Consider the following 25,695-nt stretch of genomic DNA (forward strand, 5'->3'; position numbering starts at 1 on the left):
GTCCTTCAGATATGCTTAAATCACAAATCTGTCAGAAGAACTGATACATACAGGTCTCTACTGTATAGGTTCACAGTTTACTTTTTTTATTGATCTCATTTTTCTTCTTATGTCCCAGCTGATACACATCAACCCATGCTTTACACAGCAGGCGGGGCTCTGGCTGGTGTCCTCTCATGTGGAGACCATCTGACTGTCAGTTACCATCTGGTACAGTGACAGTGCAAAACAATTCACGGAGCCAAAAGAGAAGAAAAACACTTCAAGCCTGTGTTTAAACTGCTGGAGAATGTGTGGTAAACTTTGCCATCTGTATGGTCTAACAGCTACCAAACAAATAAACCCTTGTTTTTATATTTATCATTATAATTAAACTGTGCTACTTTCATTAAAAAAAAATAGTCACGATTAAATCTGTTTTTATTGGAAAAAAAGACAATGTGCAACAAAAGGGTGTCTTCTAATAATTAGAAGAAAAATATAAATATGCAAAATATGATATTCAGGACTTAAAAATATGGCAAATTGAATTATTTAAATAACAATTAAGGTAGTACACTTAGCTTTAGCTGGATCCAGTCATGTTTTTGTTAGTAAAAAAAGAAATCTAGGCAAATATACAACGATATTGATTGGGGGTGGGGGCTTTAATGGCAGTATAAATAATTTAGAAAAAAAACTTTTCTATCATTCTTTCCTAGAACAAGGTACCAAAGCATTTAGTCATTAAACAAAATATCTGAAATATAACAATAAAACCAGTGTATAGGATTTTCATGTGAGGACTCACATGAAATAAATCAAATATCTAAATCTAAATAATCAACCCTGTGTTGAAATTGAAAACAAAGACAATACAGAATCATTACAAGTTACTGTACACATCAGCTAAAGCAAAACACTGCCACAGTCCCAAAAGCAACTGAACTAATTAAGTCATGTTCAAGTCTCAGGCTTTCCACTGGATATGGAAAACAAATGTAAATACAAACGCTCTTAACAACAACGTGAGGATGAAGAATTAGTCTCTGCTTACTTCTGCTAAGTCCCCTCATCTGTCTAGAATCTTAAAGATATTTATTTAGGAAACCATAAAAGTCTCAAATGACCCATTATGGCTTGTAGTCATGTAAATACCTCGTGGTAAATGCATTCAAGTACTCCACTTTGTTTGCAATAGGCCAGTGTAGTAAGCTAAATGTCCTGATGCACAGGGATTAAGAATGTTTAGAATGATGAAATGAAAAAGTGTGCAATCATGACTAAATGGCAAAAAAGTTATTTTAAAGAGTTTTGAAGAGATGCCAAAAAAGGTGCTTCTCAGTTATTTCTAATCCAGCAGCTGTCAGTAGTTGAGGATCTGCATATCAAACAAGTCGCACACACCCTCATTGTCATCCAGGTTGAAGCTGTAGTCTATATCTGTAAGTGGAGAAAGATCAGTGAGAATACTGGGAAAATATTTCTCCCTTTTACACACACACACACACAGATTTTTAAGCATGTTAGTGGTTTCAGGTAAGAAGAATTTAACCCTTTTCAATCATGTACTGCAGTTTGATAGATGTTCCAGAGGGGTAGCCTTTGACACTGCCACTAACACATCTCCCTCTCTGTCCTAGAAAACGTTCTGAGTAACCATGAATTTTTCTGAAAGTACAAGGTGAAGATATAGAAGAGATACTAACCTGAGCCACTGTAAAGAATAAATATTTTAATAGAAAAACTAAATATGAAATCAAATGGTCACATTTTTATTCCTTATGAAACTTAATGCCTCAAAAAGTCTTGTGTTATCCACTCCTTAGTAGTTTATTTATAAATGTATCCTAGTCTAACAACATCCTTAAAATATATTTGAGAACAAATACAGAAAATTATAGAGTCAGAAATGCAAGTTTATGATGCTTACCATCTGCTGACATTAGCTCATCAATTAGGTCAACAGCTCCTACAAAGAAAAGAGGTTTTGTTAAAAAGTATAGTCTACAAGTGTATACTTACACATCTGTGTATAATTCTACCATTTTCTCTCAAGCCCGTGTCTTATTGTAATTTAAACTCTTAACAAAAGCAAGCTTGGAGCTTAAGGCCTGCATAAAATCAAAACTGAAACAAATCTGAAGCAAACATCAGGCTGCCTCTGGGTTTCACTGCTGGATGCAATTGCAGAATAAACTAGGTCTGTTTTCACATGGCTGCGCCTCACCCTCTCTGTCATCCTTGACCTCTGCAGCAGTATTGAGCTTCAACAGGTTGCTTACATCCAGCACAGACTGAAACTCTGGACCCACCAGGTCCATCTGATGCTGCTCCAATGCTGCTGCTGACTGATGACACACTGCAGGTAGAATGAGAGGTTGAAACAAGGACAAGTAGTTAGTTCAGAGTCCTGGAACTCAAAATACTGTTTGAAGTTGCACATATTGACTTTCCTAGAACACTGATACCATGTTTATACTTATCTCATAAAATCAATAAGTTACAGCATACTGTTAGTTAACTTTGTTTTGCATATGCAGTCCACAAGATCTTCAAGTCTGGCCAGCAAATTATTTTTATCTGGCTTTTATGTATTAGAACAATAAATATCCACTGTGAAAATGCTGAATTTCCCCAATTAGTCATTGTTTTCAACACTGCACTGTGTAACAGTATTTGATAAATAACTTTTATGCTGCTATTGTGCAAATTCCTCATTAATTCCTGGAACAGAAGTCTGACTAAGTTTCACTTTGACTTGGTTGCGACTTGTTCAGACACAGTTTCACCTCAACTTACAGCCCAAGATTAGCCCAAAACCAAGTCTTCCTCCTTCCTATTAATTCATTATAGGGGAGTGGTTCTTCTGGTAAAAATAATGGAGAAAATGATACATTAGATATGTTCAGTGCATGATCCCATGTTATGATAGATGCAAAGTCTTGCACAAGTACTGAATGTAGCTTATGTGTGACCTATAAATAAACGTCTTCTTCTCCACAGAATTGATTGTAGTGTTGCTGTTACTTTCAGTCATATTTCTATCCATGTTTGCTTTATAGAAAAAAATCTGTGGCTAAATAATATTCCATGTATGAATCTGTTAGACAAAAACGTAATGGAAGTATGTCTTCACTCTATATTCACTGAAGCTGTTGTGGAAGATAACTTTACAGTTCTTTTATTAAAGTGTAACTACACACCCTACTTTTTGCGTAACTCCACCAACTGCTGAATTTGAAAAATGCCTGAAACTGCAAGGGTTGGGGTGGGAGATGTGGGGTGATCACGGAGCAGAGAGTGGGCGGGTCAAGATCCACAGGCAGAAATGACTGACAAACAGCAGCTCAGCTCACTGGCAAGATGCAAAGCAAGATTCACAAAGCACCTACGCCACAGAGCGGCCTTTGAGGTGCAAGACCTTCCCCTCTTAAATCTCCTCAGCTACATGTGAACAAGGTGGTCCTGAACCGTATCAGTCTGAGCCGTTAGCGCTGCTACGCTGGCCTGTCAGCAGCTCCAGCAGCTCTGAAAAGCTGTGGGGACTCGCGGCAGGTTGCCGCTGCCACAGTTTGACAGTTTGAGCTTTTGTCTGTCGCCAGATGAGGATCAGCAGGTAAAGAATAAAGTCGGGTGTTATTTTTACACCCCTCAAAAGCACAAATCCGTCCCACTGCAGGAATATTTCATCAGAAACTCTATGAAAGAATAGAAGTCTGAAACTAGCAAATCTACACCATATAAGTTCACATCCCTTCATACGCGTTGGTGGGCGCTGTTTTCTTTGCCTGCAAGGTGAGGACCCATCTGTTTGCATCTGGAGGGAGGGGCTGTGGGTTTTTTTTATTTTATTTTCTCTAGACGTAGATACGGCTCTATTTCACAAAAAACAACCTGTTTTTACCCTGTAGAGGGCGTTGTGAGCCTTTTTTTTACCCACAAAATTCCATTTTTAAAATAAATTTAAAAAAAATAATAATTTTATCAACAGTATATGTGATTTTCATCACAATTGCGTAATTTTGTCGTTTACAGCTAAAAAAAAAAAAAAAAAAAGCAAACAAACAAAAAAAAAAAAAAAAAAAAAACTACATATTTTTGGGTGCACTGTCTCTTTAATACCCAATGGGTTTGGTGACATTAATTTTAGCTAATATGATACAATTAGACCAATACACTTAATTTATTGGCATTTAATTATTAAATATGAATTAGCATGATTTTCTTGAAGCTTGATCTACTCATCTAACAGATCATCTTGATCCCATAAGCTGCAGTTAAGAGGGGCGTCATATAGGAAGAGGATGTCATTAAAGCTGAACAGACCATTTCAGGGAAGAAAAACAAAGTAAATTAACTGTCTCAGGGTGAGAGTGCTCTAGGTTATAGTGAAGCAATCTTCTCTGCTAGGCTTTCTGTTTTAAAACTGACCCACTGAGTTTGGTAATTCATGTTGCTGAAAGTGGTGCCATTGTAATCGACAGAGAGCTTTTACTTTAGTTTCAACATTAAATATTACTAAATAGCATGAAAGATGAGTGGTTTCTTCTTTTAAACTTTTCTTGTTCTGGCATGTCAAGATGTTTTGGCATCTGATATTTCAGAGTCAGATGCTGAACAACTCCTCAAAGCAATAATCAACCAGTATCAGTGTCATACCACCATTATTCATCTTGGGGGTTAAATTTCCTTGTATGTGGTTGTGCTGCATTACACTCCAGGCAAAGCTTAGTCCACATTTTACATATTAATCAAAACGTGGAAGCAATAGCTGAAGCGTTGCTTATTGACAAATGGTTTTAAAATGATTTGTTTTGGTCTATGACTTCATGCATGCCATTAATATCTCCAGATATGAGGACAAAACCGCAGCACAAGACAATTAGCTTCAAGCACAATTTATCCTGCCATGTACAATCACAAGTTCTAAACATGGTAATCTTGGTCATTTTCCTATTTGTCACATACTGTATGTTGTGGATGGGAGAAAAAAAAAGCAAAGACTGCTTTGGAATGTTTTGTGGGGAATAACTCAACAGTGTGACAGTTATGAACTTAACTGAAACACTGGTAAACCATCTTCATCTAAATCTAAGTGAATTTGAGAATTGTTTCTTTCTCAAATAAACAAGCTATTAAAGTTATGTATAATTTTGATTATTTGCATTATCCAATTTAAGTTTTTACTGCATTAATTAAATCTTTCTTTGTAGAAATTATTACATCCTGAATGTGAAAACAAACATTTGTCTTATTAAACAATAAAGAAATTAGCATAACAAGTATGTAGACAAATTTAAAAATCATCAGTCCTCTGACCCATCGGCCTTGGTCCTTACCCATCTGCACATCACCAGGAGTGGATGATGGTGTCGGCGCTTCATTGTGGTCTGGTAGCACCATCTTGTGGTCTGAGCAGACAGAGTCCTGGCTGCTGCAGGAGGAGGAGGTGGTGTTGGAAGTAGAGCTCAAAGACATTGAGAGAGGAAACCTCTGAAGGCTGGCTGGTGTGCTGGGTGGAGTTAGTATTGGACAGATGTCATCAGTAGGCGGTACAGGAAAGACCATGGGTGCTCTAGAGCCTGAGTCTCTGTTGATGAGCATGACTTGGATGGGAGCCGAGTGGCTCCGCAGGTTCACCTGATACTTTTGGCCACCCTTGCCCTTTAAAACAGCAGAATATCAATAATCTTAGTTTACTGACTATTTATTTATAAAGCATCTTTAACCAACATGTAAATATACATAACAGATCTCTCAAAACTATAAGCATGTTAAAGGAGTTTCTTATAATGACAAACTCATAGAATTAACACGATTTATCTGTAGTTTTAGTTAAAACTCAATATTTTGGTTATGCAGTCTTCACATTAACATTTCCAAATGTCACGAGAAACTATTTGTACCAACAAAATGAGCTAAATCAAAGAGATTTCATTCAGGAGTTACTGAATGTGTAAAAAATAAGAGTCAGTGTGGGGAGGGAGCACATGGATTGCAGCAAACAGTGGCCAGAAAATTGGGAGCAGAGAAAATTTGAGTCAGTCCCGTTACGGTGTCTTAAATCTGGAGAAAATGGTAGACATGGATCTGAATTTACATTTGCATGTCAGGGAGAACTGGCATTACACAGTCATGCTGTGAAAACACATCACACTCGGATTCCAGAACGTTGTCATGCTATCTGAAAACACAAATCAGATGGCACTATGCCAGAGCCAGGGGTCCTGAAGATACTATGCCACAGTGGAAGGCCTGCCATTAATTTTCTGTAGAATTCACAAAACACAGCCTGCCTTTACACTGACATAAATAGAGTAAATGTTTGGCTTTCAGGTGAATTTTGTCATTAGTGCAAGATGATAAAAATATCATGCATGTTCAAATCAATAAGGCACATTACCATTTCAGGAAGTGGCACTTCCAGCTGGGTTCCAGCAGGAGCCATAACGGCTAAAAGCGTGTCTCCACTGAAAGCACTGCAGATGTCTTCAAGTGTCACAAATTTATAGGTGGAAAGGTATTAAGGAAACAGGATTAGCGTGAGGAACAGAATCGAGACAATAAACTGGAAAAACAAGGCTTTGAGCATTGTGCAAGTCAAGATTAGCCTGGCTGCCGTTTCGCTGACTGACAATAGTGATTATATCCTTCCTTTATGGCTTTTTCTCTGTTCAATAAGCAAACAATCTTGAAAGGATCAAGCAGGGATTTCTTTGCTCTGAGATGAGTAAAATAGACCTTGGGAGAACTAGAATTTCAAACCGGAAGGAAGGTTTAAAAGAAACTTATATAATAAGTTCACATATATATGAAACTACATTTAAATCAAATTTACCTGACCGATTTATTTACTGTGAAAATTTTAAAATGACTTTGTTAATCTTACGGAGTGAAAACAACTGTGAAGCAGATTAACTTTTCTGAAAAAGTCTTGTGAAAGGTTAAAGAAACTTCTATAATATTTTACAATGATTGTAGACAAGAACAGAGGTATACAAAGAAAATCACCCTTACTCAACTAGACAATCTGAAAAACTGAGCATGACGTTAAAAGGATATGAACTGATAATGGGATCATGGTTGATATGTTTGATGTTCTCCTCCAGCCAGGCCTTCTGGTCATCAAGCGCTTTCTCTTGGACATCTAACTCAGAGATTTGGGCTTGTAATACTCCAATCTGCTCCAGTATCTCTTGAGTTTGGCTGCTTGTATTCTGCCCCCTGAACATGAATAAGGTAAGTGATCAGAAAATGCAATTTGATTGCTGGTGAATATTTGTTCTAAATATCAATGATCATTAATTCAACATATGTACAGGCAAAAAAATGGACTTTTACAGATTCTGCAGCCAATTACACTTATCAGAAATGCATTATTCAACGGTCTTAAATGTTGTTAATGTTGTCAAACCTCCACTGGATTATATTCTTGTTTTTCTTCTCTATCAACCCCACACCTTCCAGTACATTAGTGATGTCGTAAATCCTCCTCTTCTGCTTCACCGCCAAGAAGTCTGCAGCCTGTTGATTCAGGGGGACATCTCTGTAAAGGGTCTAACTCAGCAACAGTTTACAATGACACAATGCTGACAAGATACAGATGTTTTAAGGGACATGACCAAGACGTTTATGTGCCAAATGGCATCAACTAAAAAAAAAAAAAAAAAAAGGAATTAGGGATTTGACTAATTATGCTGCACAAACAGGAAATCATAAGACTGTCAAACTAAACAAGAAAAACAATTTTTGTCTCGAAACAGCTGATCCAGACCTCTAGGACGAGCTCTGGATCACCTAAAGAGTCACATTCAAATCTTAACTCTTATGTTGACAGGTGATAAGGAAAAATCTTAGCATTACATTACATACAGCCTTTTTACGCAACAAATAAAACAATATTGTATCCACAGGTTGTCTTGTTCATAGCCACTAGACACAACTGCTTACACTGAGTCACAAAAAATTAAGTTTGTCAGTGGGAGAATTTATTGCTACACAATATTATTTTATGGTCTCATACATTTTGTGAGGACCTTTGTGAGAATTTTTTTTCTTTCTTCGTGTAAGTCTCAACTGGACTTTCAAACAAGGAGGGCGGCTAATGGCGGCTGGCTAGTCCACCTGTTGAATACATCTATGCACCTGTCTGGCGACGCTTGTGACTGACAGCCCTTTGTTAACATCTGCTGTGAAGACGGTGGAACTAAACAATGCTGAAAAATAATCCTCCATACAAAAAAATTAATAAATAATAAAAGTAACAATAATGATAAAGAAAAAAAGCAGGACTGGATCTATCCTCTATATCACTGACCACTTTTAAATCAAGGACGCCATCCTTAGCTTTTTGTAGCAGACTGACAAACTTCATCGTGAGAAGCCCCAAACTTTTTTCGTGGCGACTCGGGGTCGAGCGTACAGTCTCCGTCGTCTCATACTCCATCTCTGTCCTACGAAAGAAGCGTTCGCTTCTTTTTACACAGCTATTTGGGTTTAGCTAAATTAAACGACGTAAATTTAACATAAAACGTCTGTTATCAGTGAGACCACTGTAGTACCTGTGGTCTTTTTAAATGAACGGACGTTACGTTAGGTTAAAATTGCCATAGCAACCCTTGTCCTGCTTGCCAAGGATCTAACTAATCCTAACGCCCTTTCTTACAAAGCCACGCCCCTCCTGTATTTGACTGACCAATCAGTCGTAGCCAAGAAATCAGGAAAACTAAAAGTATGCTGGATAAGAATAATGTATAAAAAATAACGATATTTAGTTTGGATTTATTGAGTTTTATTTAGATATTTCAATTAGTAGTTAATTGTATATATTGCCAAATCAAGATGCACGTTTACTTCCTGTCAAGAAAACTGTGAAAGCCATAAAACTTTTATTTATTTTAATATATTATTTTAATATAAGCAGTTGCATATTCATGACTCTTGTCTTCAAAAATTCTAATTTGAAATGACTACTAAAAACTGCTGACTTTTTATTCTATAACACCTAAATTTTAATATGTACAGCATGCAAAGTTGAGTGTCAGATAAAACACTAAATTCAAATTGATCTAGATTTTGCAATAAGCTATTTTGCTGGAGTGCTAGTGTGGGACGAGAGTGCTACATAAAACTGTAAAATATAAAATTCTTACTTAAATAAAAAGCTTACCAAACTTTTAAGCAAGATCCCGTCATTGAGTAAATATTTTATTCTGCCTTTAGCTTTATTTTCTATGTTTATTGGACTGTAGATCCTTTTTAATATTAATTAAATTTATTAACTTTGCACATGAATTTAGCATCTTTGTAACTTAAACCACCACAAACACTTTTTCAACCCTACACCATATCCTATATATTTCAATTTGTAAACAAAAAAATATATAGTTATCTTCTTCAGGATATATTTATTGGGCAAATCATACTATAAAAATACAAAGAATTAAACTAAAATATAAAAAATACACTTATATTTAAAAAATATTTTTAACAATTCATAAGTGCTTGACATTAACAGGAATCCATACTTCATGTGTTAAAGTCTTTCAGTACACTGGTGAGACGTTTAATTTTCTCCTCCATGATTCTCTTGTTAGCTTCTGTCTCCTTCAGGAGCTGACGCATCTCCTCCTCCACTTCAAACACCTGAAGAAGTACAGAGAGACAATCTCAGCTGCAGACAGCACATTGTTCATCTTCATTAAAGTGCACCAAGCAGAAACTTCAGGCTCAGAAAGTCACAGAATTAAAAGTTTTTATTGACAGAGGTAAAAATCAGGTTAGATGCAATTATATTTAAGTTAATCAAAAGATGAGGCTCTGATTAAAAACAAAGAATTTGCCTAAACATTTTACACTTCTTCTATTTATGTATTTATCTAATCTTTGTGATATTTAAGGTCTGTTGGATGAGAGTGGTATATCAAGACGCGGTCAGACTTTCTTTCCCATCATCCACAATGAATGATCAATCCTATAATGAAGAAACAACAAAAGCTGTGCATGAAATGTTTGTGTAGCTGCCTCTCTGTAAGCACATTCACCACTTTCATTACAGCTCCTTCATGAACATACCAGAGATGAAACATTGCTTCTGTATACATTTCTAATACTTAGACAGAAGCACACAGCTGCTCTTCTTCTCTCCACAAAGGAGAAAATTAAATTTTACATGACAACTGTTTATAATTTACCTTCTGATTGGCTTTTTCTATCTTTTTTTGTTTTTCATTTGCCACTTGTAGCAACTCAGCTTGGTGCACGGCCTGGATAGATTCCAGTTGTTGACGAAAAGCATCATCCACACAGCGCAACTTCTCCACTGCAGCTCTGTAAGACAGCCAGTCAGGAATAAAATGTTTGTAACGTCATATATGACGCAAAAACTGACAATAGTTTTCAGGATTTGTGGCCATAAAAATAAATAAATAAGGCCCAAGTCCTTACAGTACTTTATTTGTAATGTCTCTTATTTTGCTTAAATAGAAATATCACAGAAACGTTAAACTAATTTAGAATACTAAAAAAATAAAATAAAACTAAAAAACGGGTCATGAGGCGAACTGCAGAGAATTTTCAATTATGTGATATGAAAAACGAGGTGTTGTCTGATAAATTTGTCCGAAATAAGAAAGGCAAAGTTACATTAAGGCCAAGAAGAAAAAGCTTGCTTGATTTACACAATAACACCAATCTCCTGAAAATGTAATAAAACTTCAGATCTCAGCAGACAGGCAAAGATATTGCCTGCCTGCTGTCATTGCATGATTTTAGCTGAGGGTGTCTTAGCCTGTACTGGTATTATTTAATGTATTTGTCGTGTCCTCCAACGACCTCATGGGTACTGTTTATCGATGATGCACTTTAAATGCTGACTGGTGTCTGTGGTAAGCTACAAATTAATTGCCCGTATTAGATGAATACAGTTTTCTGAATCTAAAGTTAAGACCAAAATCTTTGCACATTTCAAACTCCTGCAGTTATCGATGAGATCAGACCAAAAACAATAAAATTAGGATTAAAATGAAATTATAAATTATATTCAGCTGTTTAATAAGTTCACAACCAGACAACAGGATTAGGCTGAGCTGATTTTACTTGTGTGCTTCTGTTGCTTTTTCTCTTTCTTCCAGTAGCAGGCGCTCCTTAGAATCAAAATTCTCCTTCATTCGCTTCACTTGGCTCTCCAGTCGAGTGAGCAGCTCAGCCTTCTCCTGCCACTTCTTACTTGATTCACTAAAAGAGGAGACAGCAAGAGTAGAAAGAAAGAAAGAATATTACAGAAATGAAACATGGAATTTTTTTCCAAAATGAATGGTCAGAAAATAAGAAATCTTACTGAAACATTTTCTGTGCACCATTTTCAATTGAATAAAAGGCTTTAATGTTTACAAATCAATGCATTTGTTTGTATTTACATTTGACATTTTACTCAGCAGCAGTTACTTTTTGTCCTTACCTTGCTTTACTTTTAACACATTGTCAGACACCCACGCTACCTTAGAACATGTACATAATTAATGTATTTAGCCACTTACCTATAAGCTCCTCTGACCTCTTCAAGATCTGCCTCCTTGTCTGCTAGCTGCTGTTTAAGCTCCTCCTTGCGCAGACTAAGATGCTCCAGCTGCTCCTTCAGCTCAGCTTGTTGGACTGTTTCCTCCTCCAGCTGCTGCTGGAACTTCTTCTGGGCCTGGACAGCCTCATCCTTCAGCCTACGGATCTGATCGTCACGCTCCTGCAAGGTCTGAACACAGGAAGTTAGAAAATGCTGAAATAACTCAGCTGGTTCAATCCTGGATTTACAAAAGCAGTTCAATTTATACCAGTGGTGAGTCAAGATTGTTGGGTAAATGACCAGAAAGGTGACGGGTTCAAGCAATCAATATAGGAAAAAATCGGGTATCCGGGTACCTCTTTGAGTTTACGAATGGTCTCTGTCTGGTCATCCATGATTTTGGCTTTGATTTTGAGGGCATCATGATCCCTCTCATTCTGTTTCTTCTGAGTCTCCAGTTCAGTGGTCAGCACCTCTATCCTGCCCTCCAGACGTCCACGATCCTGAGCCAGTGATGCACCTGGTAAAGAAAAATATATACAAATCAAACAAGTCTTATTCCTTGTTTGTATTATAATATCCACAGTCTTTATTTTTATCTTTAGCGCCTTAATACAGTAAATAAATACATATGTTACTGTAGTAAGGGATTATGTTTTCAAAGAGTGCTTGAAAATAAATGAGCTCAGCTTTTCCTGGCTCTGTAAGAATGTGTACATTAAAATTAACCACTAGATGGCAGGAGCTACTGCAGCCTAATGAAATAAAACATCACAATAAACAGTAAAATCAATCACCCCTTCATCATACTGGCTCTACTGTAAAATCGTCCCAAATTTTAGAAGGAATTCACTAGCTAATGCAGTACACACAAGACAGCCAGTACACAACTAGTACTGCCTTTCAGTCTTCCCTGCACTATTGTGCTGACTAAAAGTGCATAGCAAGTGTTCTCCTGGAGTTCTCCCACCTTGCTGAGCGAGCTCCTGGCCCCAGATCCTCCTCTCAGCCCTGAGGCCATCTATAACAGACTCCTGAGCTGTTAACTGAGACAACAAGCGCGCTTTGTCTTTCTTGAGCATCTCCAGCTGCACTCCGATGCGGCGGTCCTGTTCCACCTCTGCTTCCAAAGAATGCAGACGGCTCTGGCAATGGGACACAAAGAAGCAGTATTAATGATCAACGGCCACCTGCCAGGGCTGGCAAATTTTAAGGCAGCAGTCAGATATTAGCCACTGTCTGACTTGCAAATTTTGAGAAGGAAACAGCTGATGCTACCCTGTTTGTCTTACAAATAATATTTTAAACCTGATAAGGTTATTATCTAAAAAAAGTTAAGTTGTTACTGTAAAGCTTCACACCTTGAGATCAGTGACAGCTTCCTTTTTAGCTTTGATGAGTTCAGAGATACGGCTCTTTTGTTCTTTGACCATCGCCGTGAGCTCCCGCACCAGAGAGTCTGATTTCTTTTCCCTCTGCTGGGACTGAACGAGGGTCGCCTTGAGCTCCATCAGCTCTGCAGCCATGTGATCACACACCTCCTTCACCTACAGAGGAAAAATAAAGAGTTAGGAGTGTCAGAGAAAGCTAAGTGTTTCACTCAGTGAAGAACTTTGGTCAAAGCTTTACCTGACTTGACAAATTCATGATCAGTTTTTATTTTATGTATTAGCAGTTCTTTCAATGCAGACCTTTAAAGGTGGCAGTCTATTTCTTGTTCAGACTTTTCCTGAAGGTAAAAAGTTTGGGTAACAGCAAGAAAAAAGTGTCCAAGTGGTGGCAAGATTATATTTTGTGCTGATGATGAAATTGTTCAAATTCTGCTCTGAGTGAAATAATCCTTATTCAATCTCAGTTTGCACCAACAAGCTCAAAACTGAGGTCAATTTTAGCTCAATCATTTAACTTTTACTGAGTAATCACCTATCAGCTGGCTTGCACAGAGAAAATAGTCTAAAAGTCAGGACAACATTACAGTGATTACAGGATATCAGGATGACATGTTCATCTTTGCAGACCTCAGAGAAACGAGCAGCCTCGATGGTTAATGCCATACGAAATTCATCTTCTAGAGCGGCGTAATGTTTCCTGCTTTCTGACAATTTTTCCTGCAACTCTGCTTCCCTCTGGCCATGTCTCTGCTCCGCTGATGCGACCTCCTTTGACACTGCCTCACGGAAATCTGCCCCACCAGGTTGTAACCGCAACTCCAGTTGTTTTCTGTGGGATGAAGGCAATCACATGATGATGATGAACATTGACCTGTACTCATAGCTATTGTGTGTTTGATAGGAAAACAGTCCATGTGTTTTATAATTCCTTTTAAGAATACATCTCCAAATTTAATCGGTACCTGAATAAATTTGCATTCAATACTACACTTAAAAGTAATGACTAAAACAAAAAAAGCCAAAGAAAACTGTTACAATCAAACACTAAAACTCCTGAGAACTTGGCTTAAAATTACCACCAGTTATATGTAAATAAGATTAAAATATATGTCTTGTGCATTATTACTATGAGGTTAACACTCAAAACCTAATTAATTTTCTCAGGAAAACCATGTTACTAGCATGACATTTTGATTTATGTCTTACAAAGTTTAGATTCAGGCACAGAAATCCAGTAAAAAAGCTTTTCAAGTAGAAATTATGACACGAGGACATTAATACAGAAATGGTAATGTTCCTCTCCAGACAGGTTTTTTAAATCTGTAAATACTTTTCAGTGACAAATATTTTATTTATCATTGTTTTCCTACATCAAATGTATTGAAAGACATCTCTATATACTCCACCTCCATTTAAAAAATATCTTGAATCACAGTCTTTGGACTTAAATCATGATTTATTTGTGTACCACATGGCAACTATCAGACCTATCAGGATGGTAAGTGTAACTAGGATCGTGTATGTGCCATCTCTTGGCTTGTTAATCTGAACTATGTCTAGATGGGGGGTCATTTCTGAGTGATGGGGATCTTCAGTATTATTAGAAATAACCAAAACTCTTTTCAACTTTGACAAACGTAGAATGTGTGGAACATCACTGCTCAATGAGCAAACTGGTTTCAAGGGCCTTAAAAAACAGGGTGACCAGATATGAAGGTAGACATCTTCAAGTGTACCTGTGCTCTTGTTCTCTGGATGCCAGCAGTTCATGCAGCTGCTGCAGTTTGTCTTTGTGCTGGCGCACTGAGGCTCTCTGGATGTCCAACTCTCTCTTTAAAGCTGCTGCCTTGTTCTCCAGCTCCTGGTACCGCTTCATCTGAAGAAGGTCAGCACATGTTTTGCAGCAGTCTGACGGAGTTGATCAACCCGCCCTGTAGAGCCATCTTTACCGCTATATTTATTTGCTCTGTGGGTGGACCCATTGAACTACTGGACTGGTTTGATTAAAAATCAGAACAATGGGTGGACTTCAGTGTTAGAGAACTAGGTGAAGCAGATCATATGACAAACATGTGAAGACATATATGGCTCTAAACAAACTTGTTTTCGTGGCACCAAATGTATGTGAAAAACTAAAAGGCATCACTATTTTTCTAACTGATGCATTCTTGGGAAATTAAATGAGCATTAGTACCTCTTCAGCCTGCTGGCAAGCCCTGAGTGCGTCACCATGGGAGATGCTTTCCTCCAGTCTACGCAATGCAGTCTTGTGTTGTTCTTCACTACTGCGGGCCTGCTCCAGCTTCTGGGTTAGGGACTGACACCGCCCCTCCAGCTCTTCAACACAAGCTTGCAGCTCAGAGCGTCCTGATCGCTCTTTCAGCAACATCTCTTTCAGTCTGGAGGGGAAAAACAATGTGATGAGAGTGTGCATCTGCCTTGATGAGTCACCTCTCTATAATCTGTCTGCTGATGAGCACAGACATCGACACTATCAGCCGTGTTTGCTATCATTAGATAGTGACAGTTAAGATTGATGTGTGTAATATTGCTGAAATCTGAACATCACCAAACTGCTAATTACAGCATAATTGTGTTAATTACAGCATAATCCTGATTTATCTAAGCAGGAATGTGCAAACAAACACATGCACAACACAGATGCACCTGGTGTTTTATCTCTACAATATGCAAACACACCAGCCTCACGTGTAAGAACAGGGAAAAAAAAAGAAAAAAAAAGAAAACATGTCAAATTATGGATAATTGTCACTTCTGGAATTTAAATATAAGCTATATCCTCTGGATGGGTGCGTAGGTTAATCTTTATGGTAATTAGCTGATTTTAATCACAGACAATTACAGGCTTACTTGAAGGTTATGGAGTAATGGAGCCAAAATTTGTTCTTTCATTAAAGGCTTTGGCACACAGATAAAGATAAATTCCAATAGTAGAATTGATACTCATTGTTAAAGAATGAGACAGGCAGCAGGCTCTGCTCTCAAGAGTCAGAACAAAAGATTAAAAAGGTATAAACAGAATAGGATCCATCATGTAGCTGACAGCTAAAATCCACAGAGACAAGTTCAAATCGTCTTTCATTAGCATGAAATATTTTGATTCATTTTTAGAGGCTTGTATGCACTGTCCATACATGTTCACCCATGCTTCATTCTTACCTGTCCGTGGTGTGCAGAGCCAGGCTCTGAAGGTCCTTTTCTTCACTGACTTTTGTCTGAAGACATTTCATCTCCTCCGTCAGCTTCCTCACAGCTTGTTCTGCCTTCCAACGTCTCTCCATTTCCTGATCACGTTCTTCAACAATTGTCTAAGCAGCAAACATAAAAAAACATAAATGCATGATGAGGAGTAAAAGGAAATTCTATTCTACAGTCATTTAGCAGACGCTTTTATCCAAAGCGATTTACTTTTGAGAGTAAGAACAACACAAGCAAAAATTCAAACAAGATGGGACATCATAATGAAGTGGTAGTCAGACTGCTGTGAGTCCAGTTGGACCCAGGTGCTGTCATGTAGTGCTAGAGGCAGTGCATATAATTTTTTTTTTTTTAGTTTTTTGTAAGTCATTTTGTTTAAATACAAGGTCACGATTTCACACAGCTTATTCAGTACTTGGTTGAGCCAAAGAGCTGGACAAATCTTTCTAACTCATTCTGTTGAGTAGAAGAGTTAAGCTAAGTGCGGAAATGCTCCTTAAACAAGTCTTTAGCTTGATTTTAAAAGTGGATAAGGACTCTGCGGATCGGACGGAGTTTGGTAGATCGTTCCACCACCGGGGAACAACAGAGGATAAGAGTCCAGCTACTGATTTTGCACCACGTTGTAGTGGGAGCACTAGGCGTTTTTCGCTGGCAGAGCGCAACTGTCGAGAGGGAACGTAGCTCTGGATTGAGGAGTGAAAGTAGACAGGAGTCGTTTGGGTTATTGTTTTGTAAGCCAGAAGCAGAGCTTTGAATTTGATGCGTGCTGCAATTGGAAGCCAGTGAAGAGCAATTAGCAGCGGAGTGACATGAGCTCTTTTGGGCTGGTTGAAGACCAGACGTGCTGCTGCGTTCTGGATCATCTGCAGAGGTTTAACTGAGCATGCAGGCAGGCCAGCCAGTAAGGAGTTGCAGTAGTCAATGCGTGAAATGGCCAGAGCCTGGACCAAGAGCTTTGGCTTTGGCAATACTCTTGACTCTTGAAATCCCACTAGTTTTGCACATCAGCTGGAATAAAAGTCAGGATCATAGTTCAAAGACCATAATTAATTTTTTTTCAAATTGGAGGTGGAATAGATACAGATGTTTTTTAATACACTTGATGTAGGAAAACAATGATAAACAAAATATTTGTCACATTTTCTAAAATGATATCATTTGTGGATCATTAGTGGTTATAAAAAATGTGAAAGAGCATCACACATGTCACATGTTGCGACAGGAGTGACATCCTGTAAAAATGCTTTCCCTGCTCCTGCTACTTGATTAAATCCTGTTTTGTGTAGCTAAAATGTTGGATAAAATTGTCTAAAGGGGTGAAGAAGAGAAGACACGGACACAGAAAAGAGGAGAAAAGAGACTTCAAGAAGAAGAGAAACTAAGAATGGCATAAGCAACATGGATTCATATGTTATGGAGTGGATAACTGACCCAGATGCACTATGTCCACATTCTTGAACACCACCAACTATGGTATGTTTTTGGAAAGAATAATTTGCATGAGCTGAAAAGTTAAAAATCAAAGGAAGCTTCTTAACAGTTTTGCAGTAGTTTGGTGCAAAACCTGCTAATTATCTACACTTACAGGCTTTTGCTTAAATCTTGTAACTGATTAAAACCACATTTGTGTTTTCTTCTGGCAATGGACAAACATTTCAGCCCATTGGAGTAAAAATGGACATTATTTTACAGGTCAGTCATCCAGTGTTTGCAAAAGATATGTGTAAACAAACTTAACTAAAAAAAAAAATGTGATTTTATTTAGGTGTTCATAGTTGAACTGGATAGAACTTGATTTTTGTTCCCCAATAATTCAATAGGGACATAGCCTCTTTCATATAACATTCACTTAATAAAAAATGAAGCTGCAATTCAGCCTGCAGGCAAACTGTCCAGCTGTACCCTGTAGGTTTCCTCTTCCTTGGTGAACTTGGCTTTCACATCGCCTGAGGTCTTAGCTGCTCTTAGAGGTCCCTTCCTTTTTTGCCTTGTTGCTTCTACAGCACCCGCACCATCAGTCTTCCTCTTGGGCCCCACAGCAGACTTTGAAGTCCTCAGTTTATAATTCTCCTGATCACTGCAAATAAAACAAATCACAGGTTTTAAACCAGCTTTGAAATAAGTTTTTAATTCAAGGGAATTCAGGAAAATGTCAGGCTAAATGAAAGGCCCATTTCTACTAAAATGTAAAAGGATTCCCTCTTTCATTGAAATACCTGATTATATCAAGTTAATGCATGATGAAGAAGATGACAATAACCTCTGGTGCACAATGCCTTTGATTATATTGATGCAAATTATATCAGTAACTGCATTATTAATGCATCTGTGTCAACAAATTTTGGCAAGTGCATGAATAATATTCTGACTACCTACAAGTTTCAGTCTCTGCCTTTGCTCGTGTCCATAAGTGCTTAAAACAAAATAAAGTTTCAAAACTTTAACAAAGAGTTCAGAAAAGTTTAAGGTACCCTCGGGATGGCATTAAGCTGTTCTACAAAACAACAGAGAACAAATGTAAACGAAATGTTAAAAGAAATAGTTTTCTGCTATAAAATAACCCAACAGCTGAGACATTGTTATTGTGCAGCGTCACCTTTCTGATCTTGTGCTCTTAGTCTCCTGAGTAGTTGTGCCCGATGTTATGATGCTGTGATGTTTGGGAATCCTTGTGCGTCTCCTGTTTTCCTTCCCGCTGTCACACTCACTTTCTGATGTGCGATCTGTGTCCCTCTTGGCTTTATGTAACTTCACCACATAATGTGTAGAGATTTTTGATTTTTCACCAGCAGGAGCCTGAGAAAAAATATCAACATTATGTGAGAATAGACGACAAATGCACAGGATGTTTTACTGACTTTTGATACTGTACGAAAGTTATAGGAATGAGAAGAAAGATAAAGTTGACTCCATAAAGCTTTGGTGCCAAAAAAAAGTCTTATTTAAATCAGGACAAGAATCAGTTAACTAGTGTTTTCTCTGCAGTTGTGCAGGTCTGGTTGGCTGCCATGTAGGTTTTACATCAAACATCTTTTCTGTAAGCTTTGGCTGTCCCATAACCCCAGACTGAGTCACTGATGATTTCAGAGCTCTATGAGAGTCATACCATGTCAATGAAAATCGATCTTCATAATTTTGTTTACATTTTTTTTGCTTGGATTAAACATGAAAGTAATCACTGTTCTTTATGATGGTATTAAGTCATGGACAAGAAATGTAAAATTCCATATAGAGCTAAATTACAAAACATTTTCACAGCTCTATATCAGGTAAATAGCTGGGATACAGCTTTAATATGACAAGTCAATCACCTGCTGTTAAAAAGAAAACTGATGAGGTATACATGTAATCAGTCAAGCATTTCTTAATGAAAAGGCAACTGGCATTTCATACTGTTAAATTTTCACCTGCTGGATGAGCTGAGACACCTGGTGCTCCAGTTTCCTGATACGTCCTTCATTAATGGCCTCTGTTGGATCAGCCACAGTGAAACCAAGAGGGTGGGGGTTCTGACTAACTGGCTGTGTGACTGGCTGTGTGGCTGGCTGTGTGACTGGCTGTGTGACTGGCTGTGTGGCTGGCTGTGTGACTGGCTGTGTGACTGGCTGTGTGACTGGCTGTGTGGCTGGCTGTGTGGCTGGCTGTGTGGCTGGATATGTGGCTGCTTCAGAGGCAATCTGCTGACGAAACTGGGTGAGTACCTGGTCAATACGGGGTGTCGTGACAACACCTTTAGCCTGAAATTAAATGTTCAATTTTATTGTTAGAATTTAACATTTTAAGTCAATTTTAGGCAGTAAAAAGGGTTGAAGTTTTTGGAGCTTTCTTGAACCCAGTAAGAGACAATTTATTCATTTAAGAAAGTTATAGTTATCAGAGAGATCATATCTAGTATTATATAAAACTGGAAACAGCTATAAAGAAATTCTGCCTTTCAGGGCATTTATGTTATTAATTATTCATTGTAAATAAACTTTAATGTGATGATAATGATAAAATAGGATTTAAAAAAATCACCATTTCATTGTGACTTGTATCAGAAGAGAGCAGGAGGTCCACATAGTCTTCCAGGCCAGGAATGTCACAGAGACTGCTTATACCTGGAGAAGATGGATGTCTTAGACGATCCAGGCCATCCAGAACAGAGATTTGTGGCAGCGACTCCATAACAATCTCCCAATAACCTGCAGAAAAACATGAATACATATGCATTGGGAAAATCTGACAAAGCTGAAGCTGTGTGACTGGTCATAAATGTCATTATCAGCAGGTATTTTGATGATCATATTACATAAAATCTAGAAATTGCATTAAAACATAATATCTGGATGTTACCCTTAGTCACAGTATTGCTATACCTTTTATAACAGATCCTAAAAACAGCTTATGCAAGCATCCATATACAGACAGCAAAGGTTAGGAGAGTGAGTGAAGTGCACCTTTTTGTCTTTATGTAAGAGACTTTTTCACCACCTACTGCTTTGAAGGAAGACCTAGATAATATGAACAAAGCAACTGAAAGGATTTTTAAATCAATACCACTGTCAATCAAAATAACAAAGATGCAGGATCATGAGATGAAAAAGACAGAAGAGATCACAGTTATTACTGCTAGACGCTATCAACCTCATTTTTACTGAGCTATAATTATGCAGTAAGGCACAGCGAGGTTCAAGTCTCAGTTTTTTTGGAATCACCAAAAACAAAGACAGAAAAATGTCCAGTTGCTGAAAGCTGTGCAAATTATGACTAATCTGATCCAACTTTTTTTTTTAGTTTTATGGATAAAATCTCAATCATTCAACTGAAAATTTTTATGTTTTTATGTAACTGGACAAATACCAAATAGCAATGTTTGCTGATGGCTTACGAAGCAAACTAAATACACACAAATCTGGACACTTTTTTTAACAAAATCTGTAAGCAGATTTACCCCATCTTCCTTCTTGGTGTTGGTCTGTCACACATGATGACTTCTAAAATTGAGTATTCAAGAAATGTTTTTGGGAAATATTTTCTGGAAACATTTCCTATACGCTGAAAAAAATTAAGCTGGACTTTGCACAGAGTTTGGTTAACTTTCATTTATATTGTAAAAACAACTTATTTCTGACGCTCCTCTCTTTGTTTAAGATATTTCCTGTGATATATAATCTGTTTGCTTTGTATGTTGCTCTATACAGTTAATGCCATTAACTATAAAGCAGGATGTATTCAAAATAGATGTCTAATAAATTTAATTGGTATTTACACAGAGCAATACCAGTTAGGAGGATGTTATCTAAAAACATTGCTGACAATGGTCTGATGCACATGGAGATTTTAAAGGATGGAAAAACAAAGTTCACAGGAAATAAGCACCAGTATGAAATGATAACACTATTTAAAATGTACTTATTACTCTTGAACTGCATCATGTTTTCTGTGTAGAGTAAGCAACTTCACATCAGCTGAGATTTAAATTTCTGATACATCAATATTTAGTAGTATTACTTCAGTCAGAATACTTGATATAACTGTATTTCAGATGAGAAATGGACAGAATCATGTTGACAAATGAAGTGCCCGGTGGCCCCATGGTTTAGGTAAGATATACCCTGCAGCCACACTCTTGATGGTTTTCCATACTTATCATACTTATAGTGTTTTGTAATATCACTGTTAAAAAAGGCTTAAAAGTTCTCCTGGACTGATCCAATTCTAGAAAAACACAGTAATCAATTATGCCAGGGCAACACTTAACAAGTTTATGGATATCAAACCAAGTCAGCCTGGTTTGTATGATCAAGCTGAGTACATGAAAAATTTGCCACATCAATGTGTTTATCTTTTGTTTTTCATGATACACACCAAAGGTAGTCTTTCCTCTCCTACCTGGTGAACCACAGATGGGGTTGTCTGCACCATCCTGGCTTAAAATGACATCTCGTAAACCTTGTAATCCCAGCAGACACTGCAGAAGATGATCAATGATGTCTATGCAGTTGCCATGGAGACTGAGGTGCTTCAGCTTGTACTCTGTGCCATGGAGATATAACAAGCCTAATAAGGATATAAGGATGAAACATCACTGAAGTATTAGTAACTTGTCAGACTTCTCATTTGGTGCAGACAAAAACATTGGCAAAGCAGTGTGTGACTCACCGGTGAGGTTATTTATCTGATTGTAGGACAAGTTTAATCTTGTTAGGTTCACAAGGCCATTCAGTCCTGATGTAAAGCAGGACATTAACAACCGAGTCAGTTCACAGCTCAAAGACCAGTGACAGGAAACACAAGACACAGTAACAAAGAATTATTACCTGCATAACTTGTGCAGAGCCAAAACATTTATTATCTGAGGAAAAGTCTGACTAAGACTTACCTTCAACCTTGGTGATTAAGTTGCAGGATAAATTCAAAGTCCTCAGGGATGTAAGCGAACTCAAACCCTCAATCTTAGAAATGCGATTGGAGGAAAGGTCTAAGTGCCACAAGTGCCAAGCTGAAGTTAAACCCTCAATTCTTGGGATGTGATTGCAGTGTAGATCAAGAGATGTAACAGCAGGAGTCAAAGGAATATCCAGCAAACTATAGAGAAAGTAACAAGATGAGACTCAAAGTAGAGGGAAAAAACTAGCATCAATGATCATTTTTGCTGTGAAAAAATTGCACTACTTAATTAGGAATTCATCACACTCTTTGAAATAATTAACCCAGTATTAAACTTATTAAATGCCTTCAGAATTATAAATATCAAGTTCAAATCCAAGACACAACAAACCTGTAAGGCTGAAAGGCAATCTATCCTTATAAAATTAAATGAATAAATGACATGATTTATTTTTTTAAATCCCAAAGGAAAATTGCTCTACAAATTGATTAAAAATAAAAAAAAAGTTACAATACGCACATAAAATTACTAGATATGCTGCATTTTTTAAAATCTTACACAACTTATACAAACCCATTAATCAATGAGCAAAATTAGTGTAAATTACTTGTGCGATGCACACCTGCATAATTGCTGCTACTTTAAAAACTTGTTTACATTTTAAGATTACTCTGAGAAAAAAATCTGGTCATCGGGTTAAGGTGTCTTAATAGAAGACAATGATATTTTTTTAAAGAAAGCAAAGTGTGAGATGACGATTCTGATCCACTTTAATTAAAAATAAAACATTTACTTCATTATGTAGCTTTAAAGATTAGGATTTTTTTGTATACATTAATGTACTCATGAAGGTAACTACTAAGATTTGCTGTTGACAAAATTGAAGGTGTAAAATGTAAAAGCTGCTCATCATCTACATTGAAATTCTCTCTCTCTCTCTCTACATACATACATACATACATACATATACATATATATAACTTTATTCATTAATACTAATGAATAATTAAATATGTAACCATGATAATTAAGTATTTTCTTTCCAATTTCCCTGTGCCCTTTTGCTAGCGCCTACTACATTGCTTCTGCGTGTAAAGACATTTAATTAGTTGTGATTTTGTTAATAATAATCTAAGATGCGTGGGAAAAGGCCTGGGACCTAAGAGAACTTCAGGTTCAAAGTTTTACAAATTTTAAACTGTAAGTAAAACACAAACAACGACTGGGATGTGTGACTAGAAGCTACCTTGTTAAATTCTTGTCAACAAAGCTGAGTTCCTTTTCTCCCATAACGACGTTTTCAGCTATTTGTGATATTTCCCAGTCCGTTATACGTCAATTTAGCTTACAGCAACAATTCGTTTCATTTCACAACATAAGCCAAAAACCTCCTGGAAAATATAAACCCAAACTATTTAGCTCCGTTACTTAGCAACTTAGCCAAAGTGCAGGTACTACCGAGCGAGTTTAAAGGCGGCTAAATATTTACAAAACTTCTATCGACAGCAGATTTGGTTTAACTAGCCAACAAGTCGTTAACGCTTCGTTTTTACACAGTCAAACACGGGTTAGTAACATTTATTGTTGTGCTATTTAGGTTACGTCGAGTTAAACTGGCCGCTCTTAGATTCCACTTCCTGTTTATTTGACGTCGCTAACTGTAGCATCCGGGAAAGTTTCATTTTCTCCGCCCACTGAAGGTCCCATTCAAACAGTGAAGGAGTAAAAACAATACAAAAGTTGTCTCTATTTTTAAATTAGTAACTATTACATCGGTCGGTAAAAACCAAAAAATTTAAATAAAATAAAATAAAATAAATACAAATCAGTTATAAGACGCAATGCCAAAGCATTTCACTGTTAAGGGACATCCAGTTTCAAACTGTTTTTTCTTTCTGTTTACTGATTGTTTAAATCAGCTCAACTTAACTTTATTAAATTAATTTATTAAATTATTAAATTTTTGGGACATTATTACTTGGCACCATCAACCATCATCAATAACACACAAAGGAGTTCACTTGGACAGCTACTCAGGATTATATTATTATTTACTTATTTATTGTTTTTGGTAAGATCCTTGAATTAGCAGACAACAACGATTAAGAGAGTCTCACTTCAAGTACTTTTCAGTTGTCATGTTGGAAGTTTTGTTTATGAACATCATGGGTAACTTGAGCTTTCTTAGTTGCAAAGAGCTACATATTGACACCAGCTGGATCCGTGTTACAGCTTTTGAAGGTATCGCATTATTTTCCAAACAGTGTTTTTTAATCATTGTTTTGAGCATAAATTTGTTAACCTCATAACATGTAGTACCTAATTCAGTAGGTTGCATCAAATAAAAAAAGTTGCAGGGATCTCCTTGAATGACCTTTCAGCCCTGCATCAAACCAGAGTGCTAAACAAGGCTCGATTAATCCTTGCAGATCAAAGCCACCCATTGGCTCGTGAGTTTTTGCTGCTTCCATCAGGGCGCAGGTACATTGTACCTAAATGCAGGACTAACAGACGCAAATACTTTTTTGTCCCTGCAGCCATTGTCCTATTGAACTAGTAGCTCTGAATTTTTTATTTATTTATTTACTCTTTTTTTAAAATATCATAGTCCTTTTAAATATTTATTGTTACTTGTGTGTTTGTGACTGATTGTTTTTACTGCTGGTTGTACAAAAAACTAACCTCATGGGATAATAAAGATTCCTTTAACCTTGAACTATGAATCAATAATAAAATAGCAATATCTCTGTAAAATCACATGCATAGGAATGTAAAAGTAGTTTTTACATATTTTCTAATTTTAAAAGATTTTTATTACTGTATGTCTGCATCTTTCAGTCTTCATTTAATGTCGTGTCAGATGTGTGCTTTCTCTTTAATATGGAATAAAAATAGAGAATACATTCAATAACTATTTTGAAAAATGTCACTAAAATTAAGTTAAAAATGTGTCTGTCTTTCTTATGTCTATTCAGTCCATAAGGTACAATAAATTATTTTCTGAATGCTTTTCCTGAGATATAATTTAAAAAGTTACCACCATTAGCTCTGTTTTTTTACATATAAGCATGTGAAACAAGGCTTGAAGTGAGCTTTGTGTCATTGCTCATTTACAGCTAATCACAGATGAATCATCAAGATCTTGACCCCTATTATATTCATAATTCCTC

The 25,695-nt window shown here is 37.0% G+C and overlaps 2 protein-coding genes across 3 annotated transcripts; both read right to left on the reverse strand.

The window, feature by feature from the left end:
• Nucleotides 1–415: 415 nt before the first annotated feature.
• e2f5 (E2F transcription factor 5) lies at nt 416–8,603 on the reverse strand. The gene is made up of 8 exons (XM_041993115.1): nt 8,300–8,603; nt 7,397–7,506; nt 7,045–7,206; nt 6,386–6,494; nt 5,322–5,646; nt 2,210–2,341; nt 1,913–1,951; nt 416–1,422 (listed from the first exon to the last, which is right to left on the reverse strand). Exons 1-8 carry the CDS (start codon nt 8,426–8,428, stop codon nt 1,346–1,348), a joined length of 1,083 nt encoding a protein of 360 aa, XP_041849049.1. The 5' UTR covers nt 8,429–8,603; the 3' UTR covers nt 416–1,345.
• lrrcc1 (leucine rich repeat and coiled-coil centrosomal protein 1) lies at nt 7,423–24,167 on the reverse strand. Of its 2 annotated transcripts, XM_041993110.1 has the most exons (20): nt 23,772–24,167; nt 22,517–22,722; nt 22,297–22,362; nt 22,027–22,194; nt 20,170–20,336; nt 19,560–19,889; nt 18,749–18,948; nt 18,055–18,229; nt 16,111–16,259; nt 15,125–15,329; nt 14,667–14,806; nt 13,558–13,759; nt 12,901–13,086; nt 12,510–12,684; nt 11,896–12,059; nt 11,520–11,728; nt 11,080–11,217; nt 10,176–10,311; nt 9,510–9,627; nt 7,423–7,506 (listed from the first exon to the last, which is right to left on the reverse strand). In XM_041993110.1, exons 1-19 carry the CDS (start codon nt 23,813–23,815, stop codon nt 9,511–9,513), a joined length of 3,177 nt encoding a protein of 1,058 aa, XP_041849044.1. In that variant the 5' UTR covers nt 23,816–24,167; the 3' UTR covers nt 7,423–7,506; nt 9,510. The 2 variants fall into 2 exon arrangements, with proteins under 2 accessions (XP_041849044.1, XP_041849045.1); XM_041993111.1 differs by lacking the exon at nt 7,423–7,506 and having other exon boundaries at nt 9,381–9,627; nt 22,027–22,170.
• Nucleotides 24,168–25,695: the final 1,528 nt, after the last annotated feature.

Source organism: Melanotaenia boesemani, chromosome 8, assembly GCF_017639745.1.
Source record: "Melanotaenia boesemani isolate fMelBoe1 chromosome 8, fMelBoe1.pri, whole genome shotgun sequence".
Lineage (NCBI taxonomy): Eukaryota > Metazoa > Chordata > Actinopteri > Atheriniformes > Melanotaeniidae > Melanotaenia > Melanotaenia boesemani.